Genomic DNA, 13147 nt, shown 5'->3' with positions numbered 1-13147 from the left:
TTCTCAAGTAAGTGACCTACAATCACTTAAAATTAGCAAGGATGTGACACCCCTCATCTGCCATTCATTCTTGGGTTCTCTGACTCCAGCCCCAGAGGAGACAGCACAAGGTCTCCAGCCACACCTGGCATCTCCATTTGCTCATTCTTAGTACTCAGAAAATGCAAAGCAGATGTGCATCCAGAGAGACAGAGAGGCAAGGCCCAGCAAGGGTGTGGGCAGGGAGCAGCAGCTGGTGGATTGTACTCTGTGAACAGCCATGTTACATTTCTCTAAACTATTCTAAGTATGGCTATAAACGACTGTAAAATCTCCCCAGCATGGGCTCTGTCAGAACTAACTCAAGTGTGGCACCTGCAGAATGGACTAAATGAACCAGTGTATCCAGAGTCACGCGTGTGCCCTTGCCACCGGCTGACCCGGCTTCCTTAGCCACACCCCTTAGTTAAGGAGTCTCCCTCAGCATGATAGTCACTAGGATAGGGCGGTGTCCCTCTTGCCCAGGTTGCAGGGCAAGGAGGGCACCAGCAAAGTGCTTTAGGTAGGTGGAAGCTGGCATGGGAGAAGGCGTGTTGCCAGGCCAGCCCACGGTCTGAGGGGTTTTCGAGGTGACTCCCTGGCTCTTGTTCTCACAGTTGATCATCGACACACCCACAAGTCCAGTGACGAGCGGGCTCCCTCTCTTCTTCGTCATCACTGTTACAGCCATCAAGCAGGTAAGACTCTCACAGGCCAGACACTCACTCGCCTGTGCTTTCTTGTGGCTCGAGGTCCTGTGCAGCATGGCGTGTTTCATCTTTTCATAGTTAGGTTGGGGTTAGGTTTCTGAGGGCTGACTGCAGATGTGCCATGCCATTTTTTAAAATCAAAAGTCTGTGCCATCAATTTGACTTCCTGCAAGGATGTCAGCCAGACTCCATCATCCACCTGCGGTACAGCTGCCTGCTATTTCCTTACCGTGAAGTCCTTTAGCCCCCCCTCTTTCACGCTGTGCTTTGGAACAGGTTACCAAGCACAGCCTAACATTTGTGCTTCGTCTCCTCCGTCACCACGTATGTAAATGTTTCAGGTTTTTATTCAAGGAAGATTTGTCTGATGCCCATTTACTTTTAGCCCGTGGTTTACTCATATCAATATGGATTTATAAGTATTTATTTTAAACTTTGCGCTATAATCCAATAATGCTTCAATGTTTAAATTGTTCTTGCTTTAGTCATTACTGTTTCATTCGGTTAGATTCTGTATTCCTTTAACACGCCTTTCCATTGGGTAATGTATTTATTTGTTTTGTGTGAGTGTGTCGGGGGAATTCCTTTCTCACTTGCTGAGCTAACATTAGCTATAAGACAGCACAGCAAAGATTGAGACATAATTTCAGTGCCTTAAAATTTACCCTAGCATTTCCTCAAAAGTTTTATAATTTTAGTTATTAATTTAGGTAATGTTTCATGCTAATTTTGAATATGATACAGTATGTAAGCTGGATTGTCTATGTGTTTATTCTGCATGTGGGTATTCAATAACAGTTGATGAAAGACCCTTTTCCACATTTTAAGTGTTGTATCTATACTGAATTTGTTCAACTGATACATCTCCATCACGAGACTTTCTTATACACTGGCTTCATTACTGTAGGTTTGTAGTAAAGTTTTGAAGATGAGTGTATAGATGGAACAACTGTTATTTTTGGCCTCAACCCTTTCATTTTTTGCATAAATTGTAAAATCAAATTGTCACTTTTTAAAAATGTTTGTTCAATTTTTTTTAATTAAAAAAAAATCTCAAAAGCAGGAAGTCAGGTGCCCATGCTACCAACAAGGGTTCGCCTTCACTCAAAGTGATTTGTTTCACTTAACTCATAGGGAGGGTAAGGCTGTGGAAAGTAGGTTCTGCTTCAGGCTGAAATGAGTTAGAATCAGTCACTACTTTTCTGCCGTTAATGGGAGAGGAAAGTAGGTCTGTACATTGTGAGCCGACCAGAGCAGTCTAGTATGTTGTCCAGCTTCCCAGCCCTGCTTGGCATGTGCCTCTGCTGACCCCAGAAGGGAGTGCTTTCTCAGTGACTATCTGCAAAAGCCTCGGGACACACTTTTCCAACTGGTCTTTTTTAGGTAGCATAATGTTCTCAAGGTTTACCCACACGGTGGCATGTCAGAGTTCCAGTCTGTGTCATCAGTGAGAATACTCTGGGGTGTGTGTGTGCTTAGGACCCCGCCCCCCCCCATCACCTTATCCCACAGTCTGTCTATGGGCATTTGGTGCTCTTAGCATTGCTGAAGCACACTGCTCAGAGCATTTGTGTGGACACTGATTTGCTCTTTGTTCCTGGCTCTTTATATATTTGTTTATTTTGATTATCCCACTTCCTGCCCCTTTGTGCTTATTTTTAATTAATAATTGTGTATATTATGTCTGTGGATGGACATCGATTGGTGGATTTAGATCCTTAATTCTGGGGGTATTTCACAGGTAGAATTGCTCTAAACCTCCAAAGAACTGGCCAGATGTCTCCCGGCAAAACATCTGCCTGTGGTCTGCAGACTCTGCCACTGATGCTTGATGCATTCGGCCCATCATAGCTCTCTCAGTGTGTGCCTGGTGGTGCCTTACACACGGGTCCCTGATAGCCAGCAAATGCATTTGGCCCATCATAGCTCTCTCAGTGTGTGCCTGGCAGTGTCTTACGCACAGGTCCCTGATGCCAACAAGGTTGGGATCTTTCCATGGACTGACAGTCATTTGTAACTAGGGAAAGGAGTGTCCGTCGCCCGCGTCGCGTGCTCTAGACCTCCTGTCAGAGCACTGGGAATTTGCATTTCAGTGTTTAGCATTCACCTTTTCATTTGAGGCATCTGGGTGATTTGCACAATGTTGGTTTTGAAGTAAATTCTTTCCCCGAAAGAACAGCGCAGCTACCCAGCAGTATGTGCTGCAGGTGTCTGGCCTCGAGACTCACCCTGGAGACTTCTGACAGGTGTGGACATCTCCACATTGCTCAGTCTGTTTTTTTTTTTTTTTTTTTTTTTTTTTTTTTTAATACAAGTTAGGACCTCGTGCCCAGGTGTGGCACCACCCAAGTGAGCTGGACCCTTCTACATCAATTGTTGGTCAAGAAAATGCCCAACAATTGCCTATAGGCCAATCTTATGGAAGAATTTTTTTCAATAACTCTAGCATATATTAAGTTGAAAGGGAGAGAGAGAGAGAGAGAGAGAGAGAGAGAGAGAGAGAGAGAGAGAGAGAGAGAGAAAAGAAAACAAAACTTAAAACCAGGACAGAGATCTTATCTAAAACAATAATTTAAAAAAAAAAAGAAGTACAGTTACTTGCTGTTAGTTTATCTCTTATTGCTCACTTGGTAGCCATCTGGAAATGCAGGTTTGAGAACAGTTTGCCTCTGTTTCAGACCCATTAGGTCATGCTTGAAAATCCACAGAGCAGGTGGAGTGAGCGTGGTTGGCAGACACTGTCAGTACCTGGGGACTGCCGAGCACTGTGGGGACTTTGTCATTGCAGAATCGTGTATCCTGGCTCATCTTTTGATGGAGATGTTTCCTGTGGAGGAACTTTTCCTGAGGATAGGTCCTGGGTTTCTGTGGAAGTCGACATACAAAGCTTTTATCCGTTTTAACTGCAGAAACATAGTTGGTGTGAGAATGACCAGCCATAAGGACCAGGGAGATGTAAGGAAACCCCAGGCTAGACCATACTTTGCCATAATTACTTCAAACACATCTTCTCTCCTTGTTTGGCTTTAGGGTTATGAAGACTGGCTTCGTCACAAGGCGGACAATGCCATGAACCAGTGTCCCGTGCACTTCATTCAGCATGGCAAGCTGGTCCGGAAGCAGAGTCGGAAGCTGAGAGTAAGTGGCGTGTCCGCATCTGCCTGGTTCACCAGTGTTTCTCAGAATCATTTTTAAAGTAACTTTTCAAAGCAGGTCGGCCATTAATGTACCCGTTGTTGGGTAGCCACACCGCCCTGTCTCATTTCGCTGAATATTTGAGTGGTTTAAGTCGTTGGAGCAGCTTGCTTTCTGCCTGTGCTGGCCACTTGGAAGCCCTTGTGTATGTGCAGACAGAGGATGGCTTTTCACCCTGTCTCTGGGTCACAGCCCAGCTCTAGCTTCAGCCATCATCTGAGTGTAAATCTGGACTCATTCTCTTCCTGTCTCTCGTCCTCCTGGTACTCCACCCCTTCCCTCTTAGGCAGCTCTGCTATCTGTCCTGACCATATCCCGGACAGCAGTCTGCCACAGTCGGGGAGTTCAGCCCGCCCTGGTATAGGATGAACTTCTCCCCAGCCTGACACCAGCCAGCTGTTGAGCTTGAGGTCAGAAGGTGTCTCAGGATGTGGTCACAGCGCCCAACCACCATCTACGGTAGAACAGCACCCCACCCGCAAGGATCAAAGACACATGTGTGTTTGCTAGCCCCATTCCACTTACTGATCTATTGATATGTGGCTGTGTACATGTTTATTTTAAACATGTTTGATGCATAAATGCCCTTTCATGTACTACTGCTTCCAGGAGAGCCTTCCCTTCTGTTGGATTTTTCTCTGCTTTCATTGTGACAGTTTTCCTGATGTTCCCTACAGCTGCTGTGGTCTTTAGTGGCCCACGGGACCCAGAAAGGCTTTGGCTCGACAGAAAGCCTCGGCGTGGGTCTTTCCTAGAATCATGTTATCATTTCATAAGGCACCATGATGGTGTCATAGCACCCTCTGGATACAATAGGAGAGTGAGTTCCAGCCTGAAGTAAGCTGTCACACAAACGTGGCCTCTCAGTGACCACTCTCTTTGTATCCTGCAGGTTGGGGACATTGTCATGGTGAAGGAAGATGAGACCTTTCCCTGTGACCTGATCTTTCTCTCCAGCAACCGGGCAGATGGGACCTGCCATGTCACCACCGCCAGCTTAGATGGAGAGTCGAGCCATAAAGTAACGTTCCCGGATTTGGGGTGCAACTCGGGGTCTTAGCAGACTGGGCTTTGGCAACAGATGTGACATCCTGGGCGCAGACTAAGCATATCTGCGGTTATGGAGTTCTCTGTGGGGGTGGGGTGATGTGTGGTCGCCTGTCTACTTGCTCTCAGTCACACCGCCACTCCAGCACTTGTCACTAGAAACATGAGCAGAAGTGCAGGGTGCCTTCTCCTGAGAGCTGCTGGCACACCTCTGTCCTCTCCTCTCCCACTCCCTTCCCTCTTCTTCCTTCCCCTCCCCTCTTCTCCCAGGATAAAGGAGGAAGAATGTTTTTACCTGACCGTAGTCCCCATAGGTGCTAGCTAGACCATGTGCCCTGAACAGCAGCACAGTGTTCGCTGGTATCTTCTTAGAAGTGCAGTTCTCAGACCCACTACACTGGGTACTGAAGGGTGGCCTGACACCAGTGGCAACCTCCTGGGGATGTTGGCACATACTTAATTCAGATTTGAAGGACCTTCTGTTCCAAATAGCTGAACAGCTGCATAGAAACAATGATAGGAGGACAATTGGTACCTCCTAGAAACAATACTTGGCCTAAAAGAGGAGGGCATGTCAGCGATTGATAGCTCTTACCAGGGCAGGCACATCAAGTATCAGGTTTAAAGGAGTCTCAGGCTTGCCCTTTGTCCCTGCTGCTTTCAGATGAGGATTCTGGGTAAGAGTCAGAGCTCGTGTTCCTCACCAAGTCAAGCCGTAGCAGAGGCTTGTCTTTCTGTAGCCCTCACTTAGGCTCACAGTAGAGCTTATGATGCACATAAAGACCAGATTCTGGGGTGGGTGTCAGAGGCCAGGTGGAATGAGGTTTGGAGGTAGCTCATGGTTCCTCTCCACCCGCAGACTCACTACGCAGTACAGGACACCAAGGGCTTCCACACAGAGGAAGATGTGGACGGATTGCACGCCACCATCGAGTGTGAACAGCCACAGCCCGACCTCTACAAGTAAGTGGAGCACACTGACCCAGCAGGAATGGGTGCACAGCTGAAGACGTCGCTGTGGCTGCGGACAAGCACCACAGAGTAGCTGCACAGAGGGAAGCCTACGCTCTTTACAATTGAGTTAGGAAATGTCTAAGCCGTGGGTGGCGCATCAGAGAAGGGAGATAAGAAAGGAGGAAGAGCTGAGTGGCTAGGCTGCCTTGGTCGGCTGCAGAGCGGGATGAGCTAGCTGTGGTGCAGACTGGGGGCCCCACTGGGCCTGTGAGTAATGAAGTGAGCTTTTCTGTTGCCAGGTTTGTGGGGCGCATCAATGTTTACAACGATCTGAACGACCCTGTGGTAAGGTGAGTTTTCTGGGAGTCCAGGCCTTTATCCTCTTTGTTGTTTTGTTAGTTAGGTGTTCATTCTTTGTTGAGTTCTTCCACATCGCCTGTTTAGAAGGCAGGGTCCTGTCTCATCAACAAATCCCCTCTCCCATGTTGACTCTGGGGTTCTGTCTGCAGGGTTCATCTGTGCAGTTCTGTCTGCGCCTGTCAATGCAGTGAAGCCCATGGATTTTTTTTTATTTATTTAATTTTTTTATTTAAAAGGTTTTTTTTTTTTTTTTCTTTTTACGTACCAGTCACAGTTCCCACCCTAGCCATCACTGCAGTCTCCGTAGCTGGCCCGTCTCTCGTAGGACTCCGTGAGCAACTGCTTTAAGGGACAGTCTGTGCACTTCTTAGCATGTGTTTTAGTGATTATTTTTTGTTTGTGTTACTTATTTTTGAGACCTTCTCTTGCTACTAGCTAGAAAGGCCTTGAACACTGGATCCTCCTGCCCCAGCCCCCTGAATAGCTGGATCACAGTCTGGTGCCACCATTCAGGCTCTTGTCCTGGCTTTGTGGTCACCATCTGTCAGCAGGTTAGTAGGGCATTTACTCAGAGGAGGGTGGGAGCATAACTTTAGTTTTCAAAGAGGAGTCTTTTATTGCTTTGGAAACTAGACAGTGTGAAGAGCTGATTTTGTTTAGGATGAAAGAGCAGATGAGGTTCTCGTGACCATCAACGAAAATGAGGGGCATGTACTATGGACCCTGAGCTTCACACTGAGCTGAAGCTGTGGCCCCAAGCTGGGAACCGTGGTCCTGATGCACTTTGTGTTTTAATACTAGCTTTAGCTCAGCCTTTCGACATCAGGGCTGTTTGTTTGTTATTTAGATTTTTAAGGTATTTATAAATATTGGAAATAATATAAACAGGAAGAAAATGTTTGCTTTTGTTGGTCCCCATTCAAATACCCAGTCCATTCAATTATATTTCTTCTTCAGTCTGTCCACACTAGAAGCAAAGTATTTTGTCAAGTACATTATAGTTAGAGCTGTTTGAGACCATTTAAGATGAGGCCATTTGTTTTAAATAACATTTATAACATGAATTGTAAGCAAGTTACTAACAGAAGCCGACAGCCCCCGGCAGCCAGGGAACTGTCGTCAACGACTGTCAGACCAAAGGACCTGCCTGTTGCCCGCCGACCACCTCAGGGAGGTGCCTGAGTAGCTTACGGACGGCCCCTCCCTCCCTGGCAACTTCCAGGCACAGTCTGAGCCACGTTGGCCAAACACACTGGCCCCACACAGGGTGTATATTCTGTGTGTTCATTTCTGCCCTAAAGAACAGATATGTAAGTAAATAAATTAAAGGCAAACGGGCTCTTCTCTGACACACTGGGATGCTCTTCTCTCTGATCCACTAGGGTCACTAGGATGCAGCAGTAGGACTCACACATTTAGTTCAACTGCTTTGAATTCCCCTCACTGCTTAGAAGAAAGGCTCACAGCTACTATCTGTGGGTAATTTTTGCGTCTGAACTTCCACCACAGAGGCCACAGAGGCATAGCCTCTGTTCACACTTGAAAATGTGTTTACACTAAGGAGGAGTCTCCTAGTCCTAAGGATGGCAGAGAAGCAGCTGAAGGAGGAGTGAAACTCAAGGTTTTAGCCTTTTCAGAACTTCTTGAGGTCCCACAGCCCAGCCGCCCTCACACTAGAGGTGTGTTGGGAGAGGGCTGCTGGCCCTGCCCTTAGATCTCTTTTGTAGTCTGTCTGGGTACCATTTTCACGTCTGGGTGTTGCTGGTGGTGCAGATAGGGATGTTATCTGAAGACTCTGCCTGTGGCTTCTTGTGGAAATGTCACTGAAGCATTCGGGCTCCTGGTTATTTGAGGGTGGGGTGTCCTGCTTCCTTGAGACCTTTCAAATGCCTCTGTGAGTGACGGGCCAGGAAAACGGGACTAGAAACAATCCAACAGGCAGTGTCTCCCTCTCAGAGGAGTCCTATGCAGGTAGACTTTGGTAATCTCAGTGTGAGCAAATACACACTTACACCGCTTCCTCTTAGGATGATTGAATTGATTTTAGTCTTGCATCCCACCACTTCTGGTCTTATCTTCCAGGCCATTAGGATCAGAAAACCTGCTTCTCAGAGGCGCCACACTCAAAAACACAGAGAAGATCTTTGGTAAATATTTTAATTTGCCAACCACTGGTAATGATTTCTAAAATCTAGGACACGCTTAGCAAACTAAACTCTACATCACCCACCCTGAGAGACCACTAGATGCCTTAACATACTACAGACTTGGTGCAGGGTGACCTGCTAAGAGAGATGAGTATTGTGGTATAGTCTGAACCCACGAGCCATGACAGTGAAGATGGTGACTTGCTTGTTAAGGACCTCCTCAGTTCATGACTCAGGAACATGAAGCTCTATCCAGAAAGCTATTCACCAATCATTGTAATGAAGGAGAGTTCTCTAAATCTGCTTGTCACTGTTAATACCTCCCATTGACAGTGCACCGTTTCCTGTTTTAATTGACTGAAATAACTTTTGAAATATACACTGTGCCCTGCTGCCCAGTATATTAGTATTTGGACTGAAGAATATAATGTGAAGATTGGATCTTACACAGGACTCCTGAGTGTGAGGAATCCAGCTTACTTGGGAAGCTCACTTCCTGGTTAAGTTGGAGATGTGACCTGTTTGTGTGAGCATCCTTTTCTCCATAGCATGGGGCATCTCACAGACTCTTCTGCTTCCAGGTGTGGCTATCTACACAGGCATGGAGACCAAGATGGCTCTGAACTATCAGTCCAAGTCCCAAAAGAGATCTGCTGTGGAAAAGTAAGGCCACTCCCCTGCTGCCACCTTCTAGCCATCACTGGTCCCCGTAGATGCAGCAATGTCCTTGAGGGACCTGCAGCGTCCTCAGGGGACCCACAGTGTCCTCAGGGGACCCACAGCATCCTCCAGGGACCCAGAGCATCCTTGGGAGACTCACAGTATCCTGGGGGACCCACAGCATCCTCGAGGTATCCACAACATCCTCAGGGGGCCCACAGTGTCCTTAGGGGACCCACAGCATCCTCCAGGGACCCAGAGCATCCTTGGGGGACTCACAGTGTCCTCAGGGGACCCAGAGCATCCTTGGGGGACTCACAGTATCCTCCAGGGACCCAGAGCATCCTTGGGGGACTCACAGTGTCCTCAGGGGACCCACAGCATCCTCCAGGGACCCAGAGCATCCTTGGGGGACCCACAGTGTCCTCAGGGGACCCACAGCATCCTCCAGGGACCCAGAGCATCCTTGGGGGATTCACAGTATCCTGGGGGACCCACAGCATCCTCGAGGTACCCACAGCATCCTCAGGGGGCCCACGTGTCCTGGGGGAACCCACAGCATCCTCAGGGGGCCCACAGTATCCTAGGGGCCCACTCCTGCAGCGACTGGAGCTGCTAACCACAGAGCCCATTACTTGGGAGATTTTCTTGCTTTCCTCCCAGTGAGATAAATGGCCTCTGTTAACATGCTACCTGTAAGTCTTTCCCCCAAGTTCTAATTTTAGATCAATCGCAGATGCCTCGTATCCCCAGCCATTGATTCAGGCAAACTTCAAAATGGGGGTCATACTCAGCCCCTTCCATCCCAGGGACTTGATAGGAACCAAGTGTGTCCTGATATGGTTTACTGAGGTCACTGTGAGCAGAGTGAATATTTTTCATTAGACAGTAAAGCCCTGACAACTGCCATGACGAACTTAGACTTAGGATAAAGTAGAGTCTGAGGTTTTGTCATCTCTGCCCCTTGCTTGGTGTGGATGGCCTCCATGTCACAGAGTGAAGAAGCAGGAGCTATTTAATTACCAGGAGTAGGATACTGGCAGGAACGCTAGGGATGCTATCCCTGGGCCTGTCTGTGGCTGTGTTAAGTGTAAGAATAGAGATGAGCTTTTCATCAGCTAGGATGTTCTGCTTGCAAACATCTGGGTGTGATACATGGACCTCGCCCCAAATCTGCCTCCCCTTGGTTAGTGCAGCCACGTTCCAGCCTCAGGCACTTCTCTGGCACTCACTTATTGCTCACCCTAGAGTGAGAATCACCAAGCTCTAAGCTGACTCTGGCTGGAGTTCCCGTGGTTCAGGAACCTCAGGAAAGGTTCATCAGCCATGTGGCAGCATGTATCTTTCCCTCTCTTCCCGTGGCTCTGGTCCTGCATCCTGAGCATTGGCAAAGGTGGCTGTGAACGAGCTAGAGTTTCATCTTCCTGGATCAGGCTGGACAATGCCCACCAGGGCATTGCTGAGTGCCCTGTGCTGTCCCTTCATGGTGAGGGAAGACCAGGAGCACTGTGCTGTTTCCCTCTAGGTCAATGAATACATTCCTGATCGTGTACCTCTGCATCCTGGTGAGCAAGGCCCTGATCAACACGGTGCTGAAGTACGTGTGGCAGAGTGAGCCCTTCCGAGATGAGCCATGGTACAACCAGAAGACTGAGTCCGAGCGCCAGAGGAATCTGGTATGGAAGCACTTCCCTTCTGTGAGGGAGGTGGCCCTTAGGCCATTGTCACACAAAAAAGGATGGCACCAGGAAACTACAAAGGCAAATTTGCTTCAGGCAGAGGCCATCACTGGCACCTGGTGTAGGCGGGTGGGAGCTGCCTGCCATCCTTGGGTACTAGAATGGACAAGCCTGGAAAGAAATGTGTAAAGGACCAAAATCATTTTGGTATTTCCAAAACTCAGCACATCATTGAGATAAATGCTGCTTTTTGTGGTAACTTGGGGACAAAAGGCTCTGGCCTCAGAGCAGAGCCATGTGCACTGACATCACATCAGGGCTGGTGCAAAGGTAGCCCTGTGTGCTAGCACAGACCCTGCATGATGCTGTGTTCCATCTGACAGATCGCTGTCCCTAATAACTTCAAAGAGGAATAAACTATACAGAGAAGTTCCCCCGGAGCTGAGTATGGCGGGGCGTGCCTGTAATCCCAGATAAAGGCGGAGACTGGGGATCATGAGTTTGAAGAGAAAGTCACTGTGTAGCAAGGTCCCATCTCGTCCCAAGTTTGAGGATTGTTAGTTACAGAGGGATATCATGAGTACTCAAAAGTGGCATTCCCATTGGGCCCTACTTAGCATGGCCTCTCCACATCCCTGACGGTGTGGTTAGCGTGAGCTTCTGTCCCTGTCCCCCCCATCTCTCCGCCAGCACAGATATATAATTCTACTCTTGGCCTCAGCAGGACGTGACAGACAGCGGATCCCAGTGGGTCTTTGCGGGCGAAAGTGCTTGTACTTACCTGACTGGGGCAGGAGCCGACAGTCTGAGGTTTCCTGTCCTCTCCATGTGACCTGCCGCTTCCTTATGCAGTCAATGCTCTCAGTTTCTCAGGGCCTTCACCGACTTCCTGGCCTTCATGGTCCTCTTCAATTACATCATCCCGGTGTCCATGTATGTCACAGTGGAGATGCAGAAGTTCCTTGGCTCCTACTTCATCACCTGGGATGAAGACATGTTTGATGAGGAAATGGGGGAAGGGCCTCTGGTTAACACGTCTGATCTAAACGAGGAGTTGGGACAGGTAGGTATCTTCTCTGCCTGATTTCTTAGCCCTACTAAGGCTAATTGACTATGTCCTAGTGGTCTGGGCTCTCCTCGATTACTGGCAGTTCATGCAGGTCTTGCACTCGGCCTGCAGATACGCTGCAGTGGTGGAAAATCAGAAGTAAGGGCAGCAGTGGAAATACACTGACAGTGGTTTACATAATAACAGTCAATAAGGTTCTTTTAACTTTATAATGTGAAAAAGTGGTGATTGCCCTAGCAGAGAGGAATAAGCACAGTCCCAGGGCTTGCTTACTTATCCTGGGCTTTGTAGCTAAAAGAATGCAGAGCGTGGTAGGAGGCCACTCTCACAGCACTTCTGTGAGGCACTGCTCCCTTCTTTTTATATGTGACACTTCACCTCACCGCAAGCAGGAGGAACAAACAGAAACTTAGGGCAGTTACCTGGGGCGGTGTGTTGTAGAGTTAATGAATGCGTGGTCTGCAGAGCCATAGTTCTTTAGCTCAGAATCGGGGTATCCTGCGAGGTCTGTGCTATGATTTCCATAGCAGTGCAGAACAAGACAACAGATGTGCTGACAGTCACAGCATCTGGGACAGCCATCCAGGGGCCTCCCCTTGTGAGGACAGCGCTGATGCACACCACAGCTGTAGTCTGTGCTCTCTATGAGGCCACCAGGGTCCCGCAGAGTAAGAGTCTGCCGACTGCAGACCTCAGTGTTGCTGCATAGGAAAGAATGCCCAAGAGAGACTGGTTCCTTCCATCTCGTCCAGCCTCACGGGAGTCTCTGACTTTTCCCATCCGTATGTCACCGGAAGGGCCACTTGGCATGTGGCAATTCATTAAATAAATCATCCATTTGAATTGGACCTGCCCTGCAGTTGCCTATCAATACCATGTAAACAGTCTAGACTGACAGGCACATGTCCCTACCTGCCTTGGGGAAAGCCTCTGTTACTGCAGAGGACACTGCCTGTCAGGGTTCCAGCTTTCTGATGTGTTCCTCCAGGGTATTTCATGCCCCACCTCCTGCGTAACACATTGGTCTGTTCTTTAGAAATCAGTTAGGCCAATGTACGGGGATGCCCTGGAACAGGATGTCTCTCCCAACCTGGAGTCCATCCCAGAATTCAACTGTGCTTTCCTGAGCAAGGCAGGCTGCAGCCTGTGTTCAGTGTGCTGAGCCACTGGGGTCAGGACCAGTCAGTGCCTCCCCAAAGCAGTGGCTTCACCTGGTGCCCAATGCCTCCCTGTACACAGCAGTGCAAGATGGCAGTTCTGTCTGTGAAACAGACACTGCCTACCAGCCAGTGTCTGTGTCTGAGGCAG

General features: G+C 48.5%; 1 protein-coding gene and 1 long non-coding RNA gene across 10 annotated transcripts in view; one reads left to right on the top strand and one right to left on the bottom strand.

Annotated features, from left to right (window-relative positions):
• The window catches only part of Atp11a (ATPase phospholipid transporting 11A), a 108880-nt gene that overhangs the window by 58654 nt on the left and 37079 nt on the right, over positions 1-13147 (top strand). For all 9 annotated transcript variants that reach the window (XR_005284973.1, XR_005284974.1, XM_038325213.1 and 6 more), the window contains exons 4-12: positions 636-716; positions 3759-3866; positions 4816-4944; positions 5830-5933; positions 6224-6274; positions 8367-8431; positions 9013-9094; positions 10617-10767; positions 11636-11833. Coding sequence is in view for 7 of the 9 variants with exons in the window: in XM_038325213.1 (XP_038181141.1) it covers positions 636-716; positions 3759-3866; positions 4816-4944; positions 5830-5933; positions 6224-6274; positions 8367-8431; positions 9013-9094; positions 10617-10767; positions 11636-11833 (969 nt within the window). In the remaining 2 variants the exon portion in view is untranslated. The remainder of the gene's footprint in view (positions 1-635; positions 717-3758; positions 3867-4815; positions 4945-5829; positions 5934-6223; positions 6275-8366; positions 8432-9012; positions 9095-10616; positions 10768-11635; positions 11834-13147) is intronic.
• Positions 9433-12606, bottom strand: LOC119811333. The gene is made up of 3 exons (XR_005284975.1): positions 12262-12606; positions 11552-11751; positions 9433-10941 (listed from the first exon to the last, which is right to left on the bottom strand). It is a non-coding gene; the product is annotated as an uncharacterized LOC119811333 (long non-coding RNA).

This window comes from Arvicola amphibius, chromosome 4, assembly GCF_903992535.2.
Source record: "Arvicola amphibius chromosome 4, mArvAmp1.2, whole genome shotgun sequence".
Taxonomy (NCBI): domain Eukaryota; kingdom Metazoa; phylum Chordata; class Mammalia; order Rodentia; family Cricetidae; genus Arvicola; species Arvicola amphibius.
Note: the sequence above shows the minus strand (reverse complement) of the source record. Positions and strands in the feature narration are given on the sequence as shown.